At 43.9% G+C, this 21,951-nt stretch overlaps 2 protein-coding genes across 3 annotated transcripts; one reads left to right on the top strand and one right to left on the bottom strand.

Moving 5' to 3' along the window:
* The first annotated feature begins 6,890 nt into the window (after positions 1-6,890).
* man2c1 (mannosidase, alpha, class 2C, member 1) lies at positions 6,891-17,957 on the top strand. Its single transcript, XM_087798236.1, has 26 exons — positions 6,891-7,017; positions 8,620-8,745; positions 8,832-8,955; positions 9,022-9,092; positions 9,164-9,341; positions 9,403-9,592; positions 11,013-11,119; positions 11,187-11,297; positions 11,376-11,468; positions 11,584-11,700; positions 11,774-11,869; positions 11,929-12,074; positions 12,331-12,454; positions 13,457-13,578; positions 13,948-14,033; positions 14,092-14,238; positions 14,296-14,375; positions 14,435-14,529; positions 15,114-15,218; positions 15,289-15,445; positions 16,294-16,437; positions 16,503-16,612; positions 16,670-16,749; positions 16,804-16,946; positions 17,007-17,110; positions 17,171-17,957. The coding sequence occupies exons 1-26, from the start codon at positions 6,917-6,919 to the stop codon at positions 17,301-17,303; spliced, it is 3,090 nt and encodes a 1,029-aa protein (XP_087654362.1). The 5' UTR covers positions 6,891-6,916; the 3' UTR covers positions 17,304-17,957.
* neil1 (nei-like DNA glycosylase 1) lies at positions 17,918-21,779 on the bottom strand. Of its 2 annotated transcripts, XM_087798238.1 has the most exons (10): positions 21,659-21,779; positions 20,926-21,394; positions 20,739-20,858; positions 19,688-19,784; positions 19,527-19,620; positions 19,333-19,454; positions 19,243-19,270; positions 18,262-18,335; positions 18,073-18,208; positions 17,918-18,011 (listed from the first exon to the last, which is right to left on the bottom strand). In XM_087798238.1, exons 2-10 carry the CDS (start codon positions 21,375-21,377, stop codon positions 17,965-17,967), a joined length of 1,170 nt encoding a protein of 389 aa, XP_087654364.1. In that variant the 5' UTR covers positions 21,378-21,394; positions 21,659-21,779; the 3' UTR covers positions 17,918-17,964. The 2 variants fall into 2 exon arrangements, with proteins under 2 accessions (XP_087654364.1, XP_087654366.1); XM_087798240.1 differs by lacking the exons at positions 17,918-18,011; positions 18,073-18,208 and having other exon boundaries at positions 18,272-18,395.
* Between the last annotated feature and the right edge of the window lie 172 nt (positions 21,780-21,951).

The following is a 21,951-nucleotide window of genomic DNA, read 5'->3' as shown; positions in this document are numbered from 1 at the left end:
GATGTTTCTTGAAGGAGTCAGTAGATCATCAAACACAGATGTTTCTTGAAGGAGTCACTAGATCATCAAACACACATGTTTCTTGAAGGAGTCAGTAGATCATCAAACACAGATGTTTCTTGAAGGAGTCAGTAGATCATCAAACACAGATGTTTCTTGAAGGAGTCAGTGGATCATCAAACACAGAGATGGTTCCAAAGCTTAGGAGCAACAGTCTGAAAGGATTTCTCTCCTCTGGTCCGGAAGTTCAGGAACCATCAGTAGATTCTGATCCACAGACCTCAGAGCCCGAGCTGGGGTGTAAATCTGGATCAGATCACTGATGGAAGGTCTGACCATGAATAGATCTGAAAGTAAGAACCAGAATTTTAAAATGATCCTGAAAGAAACTGGCAGCCAGTGAAGAGTTTGAAGGAGAAATGTGAGTTCTTCTACTAGAGCGGCTCAGAATTCTGGCTGCAGAGTTTAGTATGAACTGCAGGCGAAACACATCCTTCTGGTTTAGACACTAAATAAACTGTTACAATAGTGTCAACGACACAAACACATTATAAGATCATGTTGTGACATAATTTAAGTTTATAGATTTTTCTGAAACAGTTTCTGGTCAGTTTAGTTCAGTGTTGAACTCGAGACATTTATCAAACACCAGGTTTCTCAGTTTGACAGACTGACTTCAGTCACTCAAGTACTGACTCAACCCTGGAACGCTTTCATCAACAATAACCAGAGTGTCAGTTAATTAGTTAATGAGTCATTATTATATTTATATATAGAGAGAGCTGAGGCTTGAAACTTGTCAAATACTTTAGTTTGTTTTATCATCTTTTGCGTGACTCTTCTTTGTTCTTCCGAGTTTGTTTCCTTCATATTATATTTTCACTCTCTATCTCTCCTTTATCAGCCACTCAGACTTGGATGGAAACTGGTACGTTGTCTCTGTGTTGTTGTTTTGAGTATCAAACTGTCTCAGTCGTAAGTGAAAATGAACTTTATTCAAGTGTGTAAACTCATATGTTAAAAAGCATGACAGAGTAAACTTGGGTGTCGACCTGTATGTTATGTTCTCCTGACTCGCCTCACAGACGTGAGACTCACTCCACCTGCTTCTGTGCAGGTCTGCTGATGCCCATCCTGGTGGGCTCGTCCCTGGGCGTCGTGCTGCTGCTCTCCCTGCTGTGCTGCCTGTTGAGGCCCAAACGGTGAGTGAAGAGACGAGAGGAGATGAAGTGGAACGTTCAGAATCACACAAACGTATCTTTGTCTTCTTTCCTTGTTTATTTGCAAATGATCTACTGAGGTGGTTTTGATGAAGCTTCTCCTGCTTCTCATGGGAAGTTTCATGATCAGCTCCTGTCTCCTGGTCTACAGAATAAAGGGGTCAACAGGCGTATTCTTGAGACCAGAACTGGGCCCAACAAATTAAATTAACGGAAGAAAAGACAATATTTTTATTTAACCGACCATAAATGTAGTTTTTATTTTCACATAATCAATTAAATAAACACAGAAAAAGATATTTTTTATTTGTATTTTGACAAATGTATTTTATTCTTTTGAAAATAAAACAAGTTGACCCAAAAGGCAGGGAAACAAATGTGTTTGTGGCATCCCTTGATTTGTCTCTGGGTTCAAGGTGAACGACCTCTTTGGCTTCTAGATATACATGTGCAGTGGAAGAAGTCACCGGGTCACCTTGACCCTGACATAAGACAAGCGTTAAATCGAGTTGTGAATAAGCTTTTTAATGGCAAACAGTTCAACCATTTACTCTCAGAGAGGTTTTAACAAGTGAATATAAAATCAGGGTTTATTCAAACAACAGTGACGGTCATTTTACTGAACTGCAAAAGCATTAAAGGGATGAAAAAGTTACATTTTGTTGAGCCTGCTTTAAATGAACTCGTCTTAGTTGGATGTATATACTGTATATATATATGTGTGTTACAGAATGTTTGGACATGTTTTTATTGTGCATGAAAATAAACCTCCAGCTGACCTTAAACAACATTTTAAGAATGGTTTGATCCTGTGACTCTGACAGCGTCGCTGAATTAAAAATACCATTTTGTGTAATTGTGGGAAACTTCAAAGAAGTCCAACCCTGGATTCTTTTTAGGGACTTTGCCTCCCTGGTCTATATATATATATATATATATATATATATATATATATATATATATTGCACGTCTGATTCTTCTTTTGTTCCTCTAACAAATCTGGCCCATTAAATTTTTTTCGAGGCCCAGCACATTGTTGGCTCAAAGTCAAAGTAGATCCTTGTTTATGTTAATACGGTGATGATTAAAATGACAGTTTTCAAGACAAGGTAAAGAAATGATCAACGTCACGTTAAACTGTTGACGTCATTTGAAAAAAAGGACAAACAGAGATGATTCAGATAAAGAACGAGAAGACAATATCACATACTTCCTGTTACGGATAGTTTGGTAAATATTTACGCTGTATTCAGCCGTGACTATATCTCAAAACAATATTTTGTCCCTCTGGTGTGATTGAGCTTCACTGCAGTCGATGATTATGTGTTTGAAGTTGATTAAGTTACGAACCTTCATCAACCTTCTGCACGAAGAGAGTTAAAGATAAGTTGTCTTCTGATCACGAGTCAGAAATATAGGACATCGTTGAGTGACGCACTAGAGAAGGTTAACTTACACAACAACTTAACTTAACTTTAACTTCTTGTCTTGTTCATTTGGTTGATCGAGATCTTCAAACACAGTCTAACCTGGTGCTGTGATTATAAACAACTGTTTTTGATCTGGACAGTGACGAGGAAACAAGGATTTAAATAACAAACTCAAACTGAAGCTTATTTTAGATTTTAATTCAGGAATTAAGAAAAGTCACCAGAGGTTACCAAACATCTTACCCCTGAACCCGTGACCCCCTGTCCATCCATGTGACCCCCTGTCCATCCATGTGACCCCCTGTCCATCCATGTGACCCCTGTTCATCCATGTGACCCCCTGTCCATCCATGTGACCCCCTGTCCATCCATGTGACCCCCTGTTCATCCATGTGACCCCCTGTCCATCCATGTGACCCCTGTTCATCCATGTGACCCCCTGTCCATCCATGTGACCCCCTGTCCATCCATGTGACCCCCTGTTCATCCATGTGACCCCCTGTTCATCCATGTGACCCCCTGTCCATCCATGTGACCCCTGTTCATCCATGTGACCCCCTGTCCATCTATGTGACCCCCTGTCCATCCATGTGACCCCGTGTCCATCCATGTGACCCCCTGTCCATCCATGTGACCCCGTGTCCATCCATGTGACCCCCTGTCCATCCATGTGACCCCCTGTCCATCCATGTGACCCCCTGTCCATCCATGTGACCCCCTGTCCATCCATGTGACCCCCTGTCCATCCATGTGACCCCTGTCCATCCATGTGACCCCTGTCCATCCATGTGACCCCTGTCCATCCATGTGACCCCCTGTCCATCCATGTGACCCCTGTCCATCCATGTGACCCCCTGTCCATCCATGAGACCCCCTGTCCATCCATGTGACCCCTGTCCATCCACATGTCCGTGAACCCATGAGCTGTCACTCAGAGACATAACACATCAAATATACACCTTAAGACGTTTCTATTTGTTCAGGCTTTTCCTTGAATTTCTCGAACTCCTGTGTTGTTCTCAGTATTATCTTGATCTTTAAAGTATATACTTTATTGAATATTGTTTTGATTGTCTAAGCGCTTCGTGACCCTGGTCTCGAAAAGCGCTATATAAATAAATATTACTTACTTACTTACAACACACGACGAACGTGACACACGTTGATGCCAAAAAGATAAATGGCAGTTTAACTTGTGTTATAATGGATGGTTAGATAGACTTTATAATTATACTGTTACTACTTTTAAAAAGAAACTTAACTCAAGAGACGAACAACAACTGTTACAAATTCATCCAAAAATATTTAGCAAAAATGATTCATCCTTGAAGCACAAACTTCATTCACTTCATACAAACCTCCTCCTCTTTGCATATTAGTTCCATGGAGCAGCTGTATTACTAGAACCAATAGTACCAGTTGAAATACATACATGAATAGTTGTTTCAAGCTCTTGTACCAAAACATATCTTGGGGAGAGAAGTTGGCTATTGGGCCTGATTTTGACTCTAGGCTAAAGTGTATTAACTTCTTATTATAGCATAAATAATCTGATAACCCTTTTTTTGTATCTATATTTAGTCAATATATATATATATATATATATTCATATTCATAATTCCAGGGCAAGTCAATTTGTGACCTTTCTGTAGTTAGTATGTTCTCCCCGTGTTACTTGGGTTTACTCCGGACACTCCGGTTTCCTCCCACAGTCCAAAAACATACAGAGGTTGATTGAGAACTTGGGGGAAATTGTCTGTAGGTATGAGTGTGTGTGTGAATGGTTGTCTATCTTTGTGTGTCCTGAGACAGACTGGCGTCCTGTCCAGGGTGTCCTCTGCCTCTCGCCCTATGACACTGGGATAGACTCCAGTCTCCCCGCGACCCCCACAAGGGATAAAGTGGTAGAAATTAATATATTCATTCATAATCATAGAATTTTGACAATAGATCATTTTCATTTGTAAAGATGTTTTTACAGACCAGGGTCACAAAGCGCTTAAACGACAGAACAACACACAGTTAATATTCAACAAATTTAAAAACTTTAAAATGTATATTTGATTTAGAACTCAAGGAGTGATTATTTGTTGCTTTTCTTTTTTTTTCCTCAGGTCTGTCGGACGGGACGCGGTGAAGAACGTCGGCTACAACCAGGCCCAGCGAGACGAGTGCGGCTCCACCGTCTAGTCGTGAAACGTATCGAAAAGCAACGAAAAACGGAAACTTCTGCAAAAACCCCATCACTGCTCCAGCTGCACTCGCCCGAGGAAGTTTCCAGGCTTGAGCGTATTACACGATATTAGCTTTGCACCAGGTTTTAATCAACCAGTCGCCCCTGAAGCCACCAGCGGTGTGAACATGTCACATCTTCTGTGGGGTCAGCCTCGGTCCTTCATCACGATGTGGTCGATCCCTGCAGGAAGAAAACGTCGCAGCGAACGTTTGAACTGCAGGAGAGTCTCTGGTCATCCGTGCCCTCGGTCGTCCCGGCGCCGGCCACAGTCCAAACAATAGCCGGACGGTCGTGGGTGCCGGTGGCGTGCGAGGGCCGGGCTGCACCGCATCTGCACCGGCACCCTGTACTTAGAGCTGCTCGATGGGTCTTTAATAAACGGGTGCTCGGCGACACGGGAACACAGATCCTCGTCAGGGATGCGGGGAAAACAAGGCCTTTGTGTGTTTGGGGCGGCGAGTGGGCTGACCTCTGACCTCTGGTCACATGATCCGTCCTGAGAACGTCTCGGTCACAGAATCGCGGGAGAACAAGGACATCGTGTCTTCCTCAGGGTTCCCCCGCCGGAGTGTGGGGGTCATGGGTTCATGTCCAGGCTTCGGCTCGTATCAGCAGAGACGCAGTTCAATGTTTGGTTAAATGTTTTTGAAGCACGTGTCGTTGTGTGTTTGTGTTTATCTTCTCGTCCTGATGCAGTGAGAGACGATGCTTTTGAGAATTAAACTCTTGTCAATCAAAGTGTTTGTTTGTTACAGTATTTTAAAAACATTACTTTCTTTCTACACTTTAAGTCATTTTCTTTGAGCAAACGATGAAGGTTTGATGTGAATGTATTGATTATCTTGTAGCAATATATTAATAATAATAATAATGTCTATTTTTATAGCGCCTTTCTAGACCAGGGTCACAAGCGCTTTGACAGCCATTCACACTGATATTCAATTATCTTTAAATATTCTAATAAAACTTGAATATATTTGTTCAATGTTTTTAATGCATAATTATTAGTCACTTTCAAACTCAATTATTTAAACACAGACGAAACAAAACAAAAATCTACAAGTGGTATTTAAAAAACAAATGAATAAGAATAAAAAGAAGACGATAAATATGTTTTCATTCAGTAATAAATGAGTAATAAATAGGTAAATACTCTGCTATGCATGATTCAAGTTCTACTGTCACATTAAACAACTTATATTTCGCTTTTTGCTTCATGTGTGACACTCGTGGTTTAATATAACAAAAGTTTAATCAAGTATTTAAAACATTGTAAATAAAATAACAGTAATAATAAGATGTTTACGTGTTGTTCATGTTTAATAACATTTGACTTATTGGAAAAATAACTATTACATGTTCAGAGAAAATGTTTTGATTATTTATTTTACAAATTTTAAACATGAGAGCACACCTGGTCAAAGTAAGTAAGTAATTTTTATTTGTATAGCGCTTTTCCAGACCAGGGTCACAAAGCGCTTAAACAATCAAAACAATATTCAATAAAATATATACTTTAAAGGTCAAGATAAACTGATCAGAGTTTTACTGTAGTTGTACGGCCCTCGTTAGGTCAGATATCTTAGAAACTACCTAATTTAATTTTGTTTTAATGGGTTATTATTCATACCTGATCTCAAAGTATGACTATAAGGGGTTTTGTTTTCAAACTGTTTCAAAACCGTTTAAGTGAATATAAAGTAATTTGGAAAAAAGGGATTTATATTGGATGTATTTTTTTTTTAAGTTACATAAAGTAAAATAATATATTTGTAATATAATTAGCTGCATTTTATTAGTATCTTAATTTGTTTCGCTTGATGGCCCCTCACTACAGCCTCTATAATAATGGGGCCCCTGAGAAAATGTCATTTTCCTCAGCGCTGCCGAAGCGGATTCCTCTATGATCATCTCTGCAACACTGCTCTCTATCGGTGGATATCCTCAACTACAACAACACGGCTTTCACATCCGGGTAACCTGGTTCCTCTTCCGCGTCACGTGACTCGTGCTGCTGCCTGCAGGTGACTATGTATCACCTACCTGTGCTGAAACACCGAAGAACGCTTCTGGAACGAGCGGAAAAGTTCACGTCCGACACCTACTTCACCGACTGCAACCTGCGAGGACGGTAAGACGTGTTTGCAGAACTCTGAGGAGACGGAACCTCGCGAGTCCAAAGTCCGGGTCAGTCCGTGTGCGTCTGAGCGCCAGACTCCGTTGAGAAATCCTGTGTTTCCTCACCTTTTGTCTGATAAATCACACCTGGCTCGTGTGAACCGAAGGTGAAGATGTTCCCTCGAACCTTTCATCTGAGCTCAACAATTCGGGACCAGTTAGTGAAGTTCAACGTACAAGTAACGTCGTAAACGCCGCGTCACAATAATACACAATAGTACTACATATAAGATGTCGTTTGAATGACGTGAAGTTTATTTACCGGAACCAGGACCTGAAGAACTTCTTGTTTGACTTGGACCTGATTCAACAAGGTGTGGCCGTTCAAGGTGCGACCATAGTACTAGTTACTAGTTACTAGTTACTAGTGGTTTCCACGTCTGTTCCCATGACAGATAAGACTGGACATGATGTTTGTTAAATAACTTTTATTAACCAACATGTGACTCTGAGGAACAAATACAAGTATATTTGTGTTAAATATGCTTTAAAAAGGCCTGACATAACATTTATATTCAGTTTAAAAAAGGTTGAATATAGATTCACAGAAGAGAACACAATTAAAATGAATCAAAGTTAATGTATAAACACAGTATTAGGAATTATTTCCCTTTATTTCATGTGTATAATCCTGAGCTGAACTGTGAGGAGGAACTAAAACAATAATGTTAAACTCGGTTTCGAGTTCTTTTTTTTAGTTATTTTATTGTAAAATATATATATATATATATATATATATATATATATATATATATGTATCAAGACATGCAGCATAAATCAAAGTGTAGTTCTCTCAGACCCACGATGCAGAACATGAAGTAGACGATGAAAGTACATTAAATAAGACATTCAGTATCCCTTGTGTTATCTCAGGGTCAATGTGACCCGGAGGCCCAGAAACAAATGTGTTTATGTTCTCCCTTGTGTTATCTCAGGGTCAATGTGACATAGAGGCTAAGAAACAAATGTGTTTGTGTTATCCTTGTGTTATCTCAGGGTCAATGTGACCCGGAGGCCCAGAAACAAATGTGGTTGTGTTATCCCTTGTATTGTCTCTGGGTGAAGGTGAACGACATCCCTGGCTTCCAGAAATACACATGCAGCGATGGAGGTCGTTCACCTTCACCCAGAGACAATACAAGGGATAACACAACCACATTTGTTTCTGGGCCTCCGGGTCACCTTGACCCTGAGATGACACCATTGTTAAAATGAAACATAATGAATTATATTGATTAAAAAAAAACTTGTTAATTACTACAAATGTGTTCTCTGTGTATCATTTATCATTTCATTTTTGTATAATTTTGTTGGTTCTTTCTCTTTGTTTCTCTTTGTTCTTGTTCTTATTTTATTTTTATTTATTTTCATGAATAATTGCTGTATTGTTGTGTCTAATTGGAAAAAACAATTTCCCGAAGGAGACCTCCTGAGGGATCAATAAAGTTCTACCTAACATAACCTACAAATAGTGCCAGCAACAGAAGGAGCTCACGGTTCTAACGTGTGAACTCAAGACAACATTTATCTCTGAACTCTTTCTTCATCTCCTCAGGCTTTATGGAGATTCCTGTGATCTGGCATCTCTGTCCTACTTCTTATCAGCCAAACGGATCAGTTTCACAGAAGCCTCTTCACAGACGTATGAACCGTATCGGGTCGGAGAGACCTTTGGACCGACGTGAGTGACGACATGGTTTTATCAGTTAATGATTGAAGATCCTTTATCTGAATTTATTGACCTTCAATGACCTGAACCTCCTCCAGGTGGTGGACGTGTTGGTTCAGAGTGTCGCTGAACATCCCACAACCGTGGAAGGGACACGAAGTTCATCTTCTGTGGGAGAGCGATGGAGAGGCGATGGTTTGGAGAGACGGTCAACCTGTGCAGGTGAGTAAGAGGATTCACGAGGTGAAACACCGCCATCTAACGGTGAGAGGGGTGTACTGCTCTCAGGGTCTGACCAAGGAAGGAGACAAGACCAGCTACATCCTGACGGATCATCTAAAGGATGAGGAGCCGCACAGGTCTGGAGTTGAGAATGATAAAGTAGAAATATGAATCATGAACACTCTCTGAATGTTCTGGTGTCTGATAGTGTTGAGCTGTTCATCGAGCTGGCCTGTAACGGGATGTTCGGAGCTGGAAACGGATCCATGATCGCGGCCCCGGACCCCGACAGGAAGTTCTCCGTGCAGAAGGCCCGGCTGGTCGTTTTCCGACGCGACATCCGGGAGCTGCTGACGGACTTTGAGATGTTGATCGACACCGTGAAGGTGAGGATCGACGCACACGGTCCCGTGAAGGATGGCGGTGAGAAGGTTCTGTTCTGGTCAGGAACTGGGCGAAGGAGAGCAGCGGAGCTACCAGGCGCTCTTCGCCGTCAACGAGATGGTGAACGTGTGCGACCCCGACGACCCCGCCACCTTCGCTAAGGCACACGACCTGGCTCGCGGCTTCTTGGGTCAGAGGAACGGACAGAGTCAGCACACCGCCCACGCCATCGGCCACTGTCACATCGACTCAGGTCTCAACACTATTATGCTTCTTCCTTCTCTTCGTTTCCACAATTATTGAGTTTGTAAACGACACACCAGGTGTCGGCAATGAAGCCATAAAGAAATATACAGTAAATACACATTGTTTAATTACTGTTTATAACCTACCTTGACTTTTGTACTTCATAAGTAAGTAAGTAAGTAATTTTTATTTGTATAGCGCTTTTCCAGACCAGGGTCACAAAGTGCTTAAACAATCAAAACAATATTCAATAAAGTATATACTTTAAAGGTCAAGATAATACTGAGAACAACACAGGAGTTCCAGAAAATCAAGGAAAAGCCTGAACAAATAAAAACGTCTTGAGATGTTTCTTGAAGGAGTCAGTAGATCATCAAACACAGATGTTTCTTAAAGGAGTCAGTAGATCATCAAACACGGATGTTTCTTGAAGGAGTCAGTAGATCATCAAACACAGATGTTTCTTGAAGGAGTCAGTAGATCATCAAACACAGATGTTTCTTGAAGGAGTCAGTAGATCATCAAACACGGATGTTTCTTGAAGGAGTCAGTAGATCATCAAACACAGATGTTTCTTGAAGGAGTCAGTAGATCATCAAACACAGATGTTTCTTGAAGGAGTCAGTAGATCATCAAACACAGATGTTTCTTGAAGGAGTCAGTAGATCATCAAACACAGATGTTTCTTGAAGGAGTCAGTAGATCATCAAACACACAGATGTTTCTTGAAGGAGTCAGTAGATCATCAAACACAGATGTTTCTTGAAGGAGTCAGTAGGTCATCAAACACAGATGTTTCTTGAAGGAGTCAGTAGATCATCAAACACAGATGTTTCTTGAAGGAGTCAGTAGATCATCAAACACAGATGTTTCTTGAAGGAGTCAGTAGATCATCAAACACAGATGTTTCTTGAAGGAGTCAGTAGATCATCAAACACAGATGTTTCTTGAAGGAGTCAGTAGATCATCAAACACAGAGATGGTTCCAAAGCTTAGGAGCAACAGTCTGGAAGGATTTCTCTCTTCTGGTCCAGAAGTTCAGGAACCATCAGTAGAATCTGATCCACAGACCTCAGAGCCCGAGCTGGGGTGTAAGTCTGGATCAGATCACTGATGGAAGGTCTGACCATGAATAGATCTGAAAGTAAGAACCAGAATTTTAAAGTTGATCCTGAAAGAAACTGGCAGCCAGTGAAGAGTTTGAAGGAGAAATGTGAGTTCTTCTACTAGAGCGGCTCAGAATTCTGGCTGCAGAGTTTAGTATGAACTGCAGGCGAGACACATCCTTCTGGTTTAGACACTAAATAAACTGTTGCAATAGTCCACATTAAAAGGCCACATCTTCTATAATAAATCACTAGAGTAAATCTAGGACTCCCAGGTTGACGGACAGGAACGTCTAACATGTTGCGTCTCTGTGTCGTCAGCTTGGCTCTGGCCGTACGAGGAGACGATCCGCAAGTGTGGTCGCAGCTGGGTGACGGTGGTGCGGCTCATGGAGAAGAACCCCGAGTTCGTCTTCGCTTGTTCTCAGGTCAGTTCCGTGTCTGATTCTTTCACATCAGCTTCTCATCTTCAACTCATCTCAACTCTTCACGCAGGCTCAGCAGTTCCAGTGGGTCAAGACCTGGTACCCGGGACTCTACTCCCAGATCCAACACTTCGCCAAAGCAGGCCGGTTCGTACCAGTCGGCGGCACGTGGGTGGAGATGGTGATCTTGAAATCTCTTCTTCTTTCTCGTGCATCAAACCTAATGTAATGTGCGTCGATGATGAACTTTGTGGTCCAGGACGGAAACCTGCCGTCTGGCGAGTCCATGGTCCGACAGTTCCTGATGGGTCAGAACTTCTTCAACCAGGAGTTTGGAATGTATTGCAAAGAGGTTTGTACTTTATTCAACTCCCTTCATGCTGTTTTCATAGCAATTCCCTGCAGGCGTGGAGATCCTGACCCTGATCCTGACCCTGATCCTGACCCTGATCTGACTTCATTTGCAGTTCTGGCTCCCGGATACCTTCGGCTACTCGGCACAGCTGCCGCAGATCATGCAAGGTTCTGGAATCTCCAACTTCCTCACGCAGAAGCTCAGCTGGAACCTGGTCAACACCTTTCCTGTGAGCTGAGAATAACTTCTAAATATTGTTTAATTTTAACTCCTGGCTTCACTTTTGTTTGTTCCTCTCGAAGCATAACACGTTCTTTTGGGAAGGCCTGAACGGATCGAAGGTACTGACCCACTTCCCGCCGGGGAATTCCTACGAGATGAAAGGCAAAGTTGAAGATGTGAGTTTGGATGACGATGCTGTGGGTCAAGCTGTCTGACGTGGATTTCCCGCCCACAGTTGGTGAAGACGTTGAGGAACAACAAGGACAAAGGGCGAGCCAATCACAGCGCGGTATTGTTTGGGTTCGGCGACGGAGGCGGCGGTCCTACGCAGCTGATGCTCGACCGGCTCAAGCGGGTCCAGGATACAGATGGACTTCCCAAGTCAGTTCCTTTCCCACCATTTTCTCCTACAGCTGGCAGCGTCGCCAGTCGTTCACACAGAGTTTCCTTGTTTTCCGTGAACCTTTCTGACGGCTCCACACAAATATTGCTAAAGTGAACAAACATAAGTCTGAGCACCAGCTTCTGCTGTGGGCGCTGGTCCTGCCCGGGTTTCCTCCAGGCACTCGGGTTTCCTCCCGCAGTCCGAAGTCACGGTGTGGTTCTCATGTGTTGACACCACGTCTCTCTGCTTCAGGGTCCAGATGTCCAGTCCAGACCAGCTCTTCTCTCAGCTTCGAGCCGAGTCGGACCTGCTCTGCACGTGGAGCGGAGAACTCTTTCTGGAGCTCCACAACGGCACCTACACCACCCAGGCCCAGGTAGACCAGGCTCAGAGTCGTCAGTCTATCAGGATCGGTTCAGGCACATCCATGAGTCTCCTGTTAAACCACATCCCTGATGTGCTCTATTGACCATTTGAGTTCAGTGACCTCACGTCATGTTCCAGAAACTAGTCTGAGATGATTCCTGCTTTATGACACTATGATGTCGTCCTGCTGGAAGTAGCATCAGAAGATGGTTCACTGGGGTCATGGGACGGACATAAGGTCTGAACGACAAACGAGCAAACAACAAACAAAACGAGCGTTTGTGATATAATAATCGCGATATTCAAAAATGTGATTATTATATCGCAGAGGTTGATTTTATTGAATGTTGATTTAATTTCCGAGCCGTCAGATGGATCTACTGACTCCTGAAGAAACATCTTAAGACACTTTTATACCTGCAGGCTTTTCCTTGATTTTCTGGAACTCCTGTGTTGTTCTCAGTTTTATCTTGATCTTTAAAGTATATACTTTATTGAATATTGTTTTGATTGTTTAAGCGCTTTGTGACCCTGGTCTGGAAAAGCGCTATACATATAAATTACTTACTTACTTACAATTCAAACTGTAAATGATATTATTGTGTACGACAGGAACTCAAACACAGGAGAAACAAAAATCTTCAGTAAGAAAAAGAATGACTGACTAGTGTTTTCACTTTTCTTTACTCTGAAGTTTGTATGATTTATTATTGACTCATAAATATGTTTACGTCACACTTTTAGTTTTTACACTAGTTTTTAGTGTTTGCAGTGAATATGTTTGTTTACAAGTGTCATTAGAGGAACTAAATAAACCTTTATTTTAAGGTTTGCTTCATTTGACTTTATCATAAAAATGACTTCATAACTTTATCTTGAGAATCAAAGAGAAATACATTTGAATGTAAAGTTAATCATTCATTAAAACGGTCGACATTCCCACAAAATCCATTCTGGTCATTATAGTTTTTTTCGCTCCTGTTTCGATGACTTTTAAACAATTTGTTTTCAGATAAAGCGCGGGAACCGTCAGTGTGAGGTTCTCCTGCACGACGTGGAGGTGGCCTGTGTCATGGCTCGCTGTCTGGACGCAGCCTTCGAGTATCCGGCCGAGAAGCTGCAGGAGCTGTGGAGGTGAGAACGTCTGAGGACATCTGAGGACGTCTGAGGACGTCTGAGGACGTCTGAGGCTCGTCTGAGGCTCGTCTGAGGACGTCTGAGAACGTCTGAGAACGTCTGAGGCTCGTCTGATCCAACACAGTCAGGATGAAAACAACACGAGTTCTGAGGAAAACAGGGTCAAATCTGGATGGAAAACTTTATTAAAACGGTCAAATCATATCAAATCTTTCTCTAGACATTTAAAATATTGAATTTTCTTTTTAGAAATTCTGAATTAAATGCTTTAAAATAACTTTAAAACTTAGAGTCAGGCTTACCTGGACTTCTTAAACAAAGGAGGTTCTGTTGTTTTCAGCTTCCTCCATCTTTTCTCTTCCACAGACTTCTTCTGTTGAACCAGTTTCACGACGTCATCCCGGGCAGCTGCACGGAGATGGTCGTGGACGACGCGCTGAGCTACTATGAAGGTGAGATATTCTGCCGTGTTCAAGTCAAAATCGGATCCAACCCGGTCTCTGGCTCCAGACATCCGCACCGCCGGCGCCGCCCTGCTGAAGGAAGCCTGCGCGGTCCTGTCTCCGGCCGGCGACTTCACGGCGGCGCTGAACTCTCTGCCCTGGGATCGCTGGGAGGTGATCCAGACCGAGGACGGTCCCGGGAAACCGGCGCTGGGTACGTCGTGAAGGTCTGGCCTCCCGTAGAGTGTTTGGCTGACCTTGATCTGTGCAGCTCTGGTGAAGGTCCCGGGCGTCGGGTTCACGCGGGTCCGAGACACGGAGCCCACGTACACCGCCTCCGCCACGCCTCAGGTGGAGTAGCAACGTTCGAGCGCCACGAGACGAAGTCTGAAGTTGTTTCATCGCCACAGGCGGACGGATCCGTGCAGATGCAGAACGGGATCCTGCAGGTGGTCGTGAACAAAGATGGAACGCTGGCGTCCGTGAGCTTGATCGACGCCAACAGGTCCGTTTCACTCCGATGACGGGTTTAAGTGATTCTACTTATGCTGTGACCTCCAGTCACTTCATCTCTCTCGAGGTGGTTTGACTTTCAACCCAAATACTCCTAACAAAATCACCAAATAACTAACTGTTTATCCTCTTACAAACATATAATAATAACACAATAAAGATGCAGAAAACAGGAATTAATGCACAAATACAGAAAATAACTTTCATTACGTGACTCTTTAATATATTTAATATAGTTTGTGTTTAACCTTTTGTTCTTGTGAAAGTCGTGTCATTATTTAAAGTCAAATCTTAATGTGTAAAAAGTACATAATTATAATGTACTTACCTCGGCTTCACTGTCAATGTGTCGTCGCCTGTTTATAGTCATTTTACTCAAATCTTTTTCTCTTTATTTATGTAAGTTTTGATCAATTACTTTTTTTACGGCCTTTCTTTCGCTTCAACAACTCTCTCTTATTCATCATCTTTTTCTTTATTTTAGACCTTTTTTTTAAACCTGATGGGCTTTTCTTTGAAGTAGATCATTTCTGTGACGGTCAGTGTTTCGACTTCTTGACATGTTTTCTGTCACAGAGAAGCCATTTCCGACGGTTGCCTCGGCAACCAGTTCGTGTTGTTCGACGACGTGCCGTTGTACTGGGACGCCTGGGACGTGATGGACTACCACCTGCAGACCAGGTCTCGCTCCTTCGGCACGTTGACGGTGGTCATGTGACCGGGGGTCTCGTAACGCGTGCTGATGTCACAGGAAGCCGCTGCAGGAGGTGCTGCAGCCGGCGCACGTGGCGACCTCGGACGCCCTTCGCTGCAGCGTGGCCTTCACCCTCAGGATCAGCTCCAGGAGCACCATCAGGCAGGAGATCATCGTGGACGCCATGTGTCCGTACGTCAAGTTCAAAACTCAGGTGAGTCGCTTACGTCAGGATCATAGAACGATAAATCATTCTGAACATCGAGCAGTTCACTTGACCGCCTGTAGATGGCGCCAAACATGCAGAATGACTCTTGTTGCTTTCAATGACTTTTACTGTTTGACCAAATAAACCCTTTTTTTATCAGGTTTTCTGTATTTGTAGCGCTCGTCCACCAGGGAGCGCTCTAGTTTCTCTAACTTGAGTTCCTTACATTATCAGAATCAGAAAAGATAACAGAATACATGCATTAAAATATACAAAAGGTGACTCATATAGTACATTAACATTGGTATTAGAAATGAAATAATGAAATAAATGATTGTTCTGCTTCTAAGAGATTATTTGACTTATTTAATAAAAAATGTATCCATCGATCACAAAAGAGCACATACTTAACTTTGAAAACTTTCCAAATACTCCTAACAAAATCACCACATAAATAAGTGTTTAATTTGTGCAGTTGATTCAGACCAGATTATTACAGGTTCTCTCTGACAAACTGTGTCCAAGTGTCAACATCTGTGGTTGAAGCTGAGCTCACTGATGAACACACTAATGATGATGCAACACTAATAGACACAAGGACTCATTCATTCCTCGTGTTATTAGATTGTTTAATTCTGGGGCAAGTTGTTTGAGTTATTTTTCTTTGATCTTTGTTATTTTTCTTTAGACTTGGATTGTTTCATCTTCAACTTCCTTCTTATTGCACTTTGTTCTTGTTTCATGAATCTATCGTCTGTCTTGCTGTGATTTGGAAAAACCATTTCCTGAAGGAGATCTGCAGAGGATCGATACAGTCCATTAATCTAAACCATAAACATGCTCTGTGTCCACAGATCGAGTGGAACGAGTCTCACAAGTTCCTGAAGGTAGAGTTCCCCGTGCAAGTCCACAATCCCAACGCCACGTACGAGATCCAGTTCGGGCACCTGCAGAGACCCACGCACAGAAACACCTCCTGGGACTGGGCCCGGTTTGAGGTGAGGAGGCGCGTCTGTGACCTGTGACCTGTGACTTCATCTGTGGGCGTCCTCTGGTCCCTCAGGTCTGGGGTCACCGGTGGGCCGACCTGTCGGAGCATCACTTCGGGGTCGCGCTGCTGAACGACTGCAAATACGGATATTCTGTCCACAAGAACACGATGACGCTCTCGCTGTGAGGATCTTCACTCGTCGCTCCGTCGAACATCGTTTGATTGACACTCTGTTCTAGGCTGAGGTCGCCGAAGGCGCCGGACGAGAAGGCCGACATGGGGAGCCACGAGTTTACATATGCACTGATGCCTCACACAGGTGTGTCGTCGGACTCGCCGCCGTCTCCCTCCTTCTAACCCTGTGACTCCACAGGATCCTTCCAGGAAGCCTCCGTCATCCAGAACGCCCACAACCTCAACCACCCGCTGAGGATCTTCCGCAGCTCCACCAACTTCGTCCCCTGGAGCGCCTTCTCCATCAGCGCCGCCGCCGTCGTGCTGGACACCGTCAAACAGGTAAACGAGGCGAGACTCCCGTGGCCTCGCCCGGAAATGATGCATCGTCTCTGAGCTCAGGCGGAGCAGAGGAAGGACGCCCTCGTGATCCGACTGTACGAGTCTCACGGCAGCACCGTGACGGCCACGCTCAGGACGTGTCTTCCGGTCAAGGAGGCGTGGCGGTAATTGACGGGTTGATCGAGTCTTAAGTGCTGTTGGGTTGAGATTCTGTTCCATTTCAGCTGCGATCTGCTGGAGCGTCTGGACTCCACTCAGTCGGAGCCGACGACCATTCGCTCGGAAGGAATCAGCCTGGACTTCCGGCCCTTCCAGATAATGACTCTGCTGCTGGTGCTGAAGCAGGAGGGCGAGTGAGGGCGAGTGAGTGGGCGAGTGAGTGAGTGAGGGCGAGTGGGCGAGCGAGGGATCGTCGGCTCATGTTCTAGTTTGCCACTCAACTAACTCTTGCCCCTTAAACTTTTACAAGAATTTATCGACCTTTTTCAAATCACCCGCCATCTTTCTTTCTCGCCGGACAGCTCTGTGGCCCCAAAGGCAACCAATTGAACGAGGTGATGCGTTCAGGTACCGTCGGAAATGTTAGTAACTGAGATGTTTTAAAGATAGCAACAAGCATGATATGTTTATTTTGACACAAAATGTTCACATAGTACGACGTCCCCTGAACGCATCATCAAGAAACACTGGAGCTGTCGCGCTGAAGGGAAAATGGTGAATGAGGTAAAACTAAAACCTCATATTTATTTGAAGCGTGGATCAGATCGAGCTCACGATGACGACGTCTCCGAACGCAGGCGTGATCCGTGGAACTTGAGCAGCCAACATCCGGGTTGATAAGAAAAACTTCTACCTCGCCTGTTTTTAAATGGTTGGATCGTTGCATCTGTGCTCGACACGTAGTGTCTGATGTTTCCTTAAATACTCGCGGTGCACAAACTCGAGATGTTTTGTATAAAAGTTCTGGTGGATGATTTGTATAAAATCTTTTATTAAAAATATAAAAACATGGCTTCTCTCACTGGGGTTTGCTTCGCGTCGCTCGCTGGCTGCGCCTCAGCGGCTCTGCAGGGAGAACATTGAGACGTTGAAGTCGAGAGAGTTTGGTTCAGTTTGAAAAACACACCTTTTGATCTGTTGCTCGTGCGTTTGTTTGGAGTCGCATCCTGGGTTTTGAGTCGCCTCACGTCCTTCCCTTTCTTCGGGGTCACGGCTTCTTCTTTGATCTGTGGTTTGGCTGCTCGGCTGCTCTTCACGACCACCTGCACGAGTCGCGCGTCAGAAGAACGTTCTCGACCCTGGAATCAACATCTACCTTCGTCTTCCTGGCGCTGTAGTCGTGCTCGTCCGCTTTCTTCGCCGTCTTTTTGGCCTTTGGCGATTTAGTTTCTGTGGGCGGAGATGAGACGTCGTGTTCCTAGCATGAGGACACCCTGGACAGCTCTCCAGCTCAACACAGACATAAATCAACAACTATAAATAGCCTTGAATTATTTCCTGTGGGAGGAAACCAGAGTGCCTAGAGCAGGGGGGTCAGACTGGTCCTCAAAGGGCTGAGACGGTTCAGGTTTTTGTTCCAACCAGTCCAACACACACGAGTTAACCAATCAGGCGTCGGCTTCAACAATACCTGCTGATCAATTGATCACTGTGTTCAGATGCTGATTGGTTCAACTATATGTGCTGGACTGGTTGGATCCAAAACCTGGACCGACTCGAACCTTTTCTGGACCAGTTTGACACCTGTAGTCTTGAGTAAGTAATATTTATAGAGCTTTTCCAGACCAGGGTCACAAAGCGCTTAAACAATCAAAACAATATTCAATAAAATATATACTTTAAAGATCAAGATAAGACTGAGACAAACACAAGAGTCTCAGAGAATCAAGGAAAAGCTCAAATCAAAGTGTCTTGAGATGAAACCAACACAAGCCTGGAGAGAGTAGAACTCATGACAACCAATGGTTCTTATTGAAGGAGTGAGAAATGACATGAAGGTTCACTAAAGTAGAACAAAATTAAAGTTGCGCATTTTAAGTGGGCGGCGCTTAAGCGTATTTTCTAATGTAAATATCTTTATTAAATGAGAGTTTTGTGCAAAAAGAAACTGATGAGTAAAATAGAATATATAAAAGTATAATAGAGTATAATAGAGTAAATAAAAGTAGAATTTAGTAGAATAAAGTATAATAGAGTACAATAGAGTATAATAGAGGTCCTGGAACAAGTTAAGAGACACTTAGATCAGCACATTAGGTGACCTTTGAGGACGATGATAAGGTTCAGGGTCACATACCTTTAGGAACCATTGGACCTGGATCTCCCTGGAAAACATAAATAATAACCAGTCACGTGACCAGAACTGTCAAGGTCTCACTGGACTGACCTTGAACCACATGGTTCTCCCGTTGTGGTCCCGTACGGACCTCATCCCGTCCACGTAGTAGCACCGCAGCCAGGCCTGGAAGTCGGAGTGGTCCTTCTTCTCAGGGTCGTAGCCCTTTCCACCTGCAGGGTCAAAGGTCAAGAAACATCAGTTCTGTCGCGGCTCGGTAAAATAAAAAAAAAAAAGCCACTCACCCAAGTTCACGACCTCCAGCGGAACCACGTGACACAGTCGCAGCAGGTCCAGCGGTTCTTCTTCTTCTTCCACGTTCTTCTCTCGCTTCAGCGTCTGCGGGGACGAGAGCAGGAAGTTGATCATGTGACCCTTTCACAAGGGAGCCTTTCAAGGACGTGACCTTCGAAGGCTTCGCTTCGGTCCGAGGCCCACGTTCGTCGTCCGGCGCCAGACCCTCGAGAACGATCCTCGCCGGAGCGAAGGGAGGAACCTTCAGCCTGAGGAGGTTCAACAAAGAAGATTGTTTCTCACGGTCGAGCAGACATTGTTAATCTTCACCTGCGAGGTCACAGAGAAACACTCCCTTGTTTCGTCTCGTTTTATCACAAGAACCACCTTCTATCTCTTCATTCCTTTTTTTCAGTAAATCAAACCGAAACCATTTCCCACCTTTTCCTTGAAGAGTTTGATTTCAAGGAAACTTGAAAAATGAACAGAACAAAGACCAAGAAATGTTGATGTTGTTCTGGAGTCAACGTTTAAATGTTCAGTCATTCGCTTGTGTTGGTTTATTTAGTGACGAACTGGACGAGATTGTGAAACAAAAACATCGTATGTGATGCTGACACAGCAGCAGACGCCACCTTGTTATATAGATATAAACATATATCTATTAAATAAATATTCATTCATTTTCTATCGCTTTATCACTTACAGGGGTCGCGGGGAGACTGGAGTCTATCCCAGTTTTGGTGGGCGAGAGGCAGGGGACACCCTGGACAGGATGCCAGTCTGTCTCCACAAAGACAGACAACCATTCACACACACACACTACCTACAGACAATAACCCCCCCACACACACACACACACAACCAGTAGATATGTATCATGTTCACTCCATCAAGAACCTTTACAGTGAAAATAAAAATCACACAAAACACCTCAAGTCACAGTATACGAGTCATTCAACTAGTTTTAAGTTGATGAGTCATCACTAGTTATTTTAGTACAAACATATTAAGGTACACTAAACTACCCAGAGCTGCTTTTAGAGTCAAATGAAGAAACTTAAGAGACTCGACTTCGATGGAACTAAAGTGGTTTTCGATCAGTTTTCACTGCGAGCGAAAAGGAAACATTGAGTTGTTTTGATTGTATTTTACATCACGAGGTTCTGTCCAAAGAGCTCCTCGTCACAAATGATCCAAACCTAACTTCTCCTTCATCTCACCTGTACAGGATCTCCGCTCGCAGGTAGTTGCCGACGCCATTGAAGTACTTCTGGTTGAGCAGAACCTCACAGACGGGTCGATCGAAGGCCCGGTTCGACAGGTTCGAGATGACGTTCTCCCTGAGAAGACGTTTGTTTTCGATGATGATCTGCTCACACATGTCATGGTGATAATAAATGTTCTGACCTGAAGCTCTCGTACTGGAACATGACGCAGGGTCCTCGCTCCGGCTGCCACGACCCGCCGGGCCGCCAGCTGCCGAACCGGCGGGCGTCCACGAAGCTCAGCGCTCGCCGCGGCGTCTCGCCCGTGTAGAAGCGCAGGTGAGCGTGTTTGGGCAGCTGGTCCTCGGCGCTGAAGCGGAAATGACCCGACATCCCGAAGCGGAAGACCACGTCCGCGGGCCGGACCGCCTCGGCGTCCCCGTCCTCGGACCCGTCCTCGCTCTTCAGCGGCGTCAGCGTCAGCTTCACTTCCTTCCCTCGGGACGCGGCGCTGACCCGGTAGGCGGCGCAGGTGAAGGTCACGTCGGGGCTTTTGCTGACCTCGGACTTGACCACGGGACCCGAGAACACGACGCCCTCGCAGGTCCGGTTCACGTACAGACTCGCCAGGTGCAGCTCTGGACCCTCAGGCATCTTTGACTGGAGTTAACCTGATGAAGAAATGAAATAATCAATAAATTAAATCATCAAAAAAATGAAATAATCAAAAATGATTCAGAAAATACTTTTTAAACCTTTTAGACATTTTAATTAAAAATGATTTAAAGTAACATTGGTGTTAAGAAGGTGAAATAAATGAATAGAACTACGATGCTAGCTTGAGCTACAAACAACAATCTAACCACGTGACACTAAACATGTAAACAAGTTAACAAAACATTATCGATTCATTCACTGAACACCTGAGTTCATACCTGAGGCTGCAGGACACACGTTTAAAGGCGGTCACAGAAGGTTTCTATCAAAAATATCTGCTTAAAGAAAACGAAACAAACACAACAGAAAAACGCGAGCATTCGCTTCACAACGTGCACGTTACCAAACACATGACGTCATGAGACGTCGAGAATCTCGCGAGAACGAGACAACAACGCAAACGCTAAAAAAGCGTTGGAATCAAAGCGCCTCATATAAACGACACTACATTATTAATATTGACTTAAAAAATGATAATAATCGAAACACACTTTAATATTGTTGGTTGAAA

This window comes from Callionymus lyra, chromosome 8 (assembly GCF_982586985.1).
Source record: "Callionymus lyra chromosome 8, fCalLyr1.hap1.1, whole genome shotgun sequence".
In the NCBI taxonomy this organism is placed as follows: Eukaryota; Metazoa; Chordata; class Actinopteri; order Syngnathiformes; family Callionymidae; genus Callionymus; species Callionymus lyra.
The sequence above is the reverse complement of the archived record's forward strand: the minus strand, read 5'-3'. Positions and strand labels throughout refer to the sequence as shown.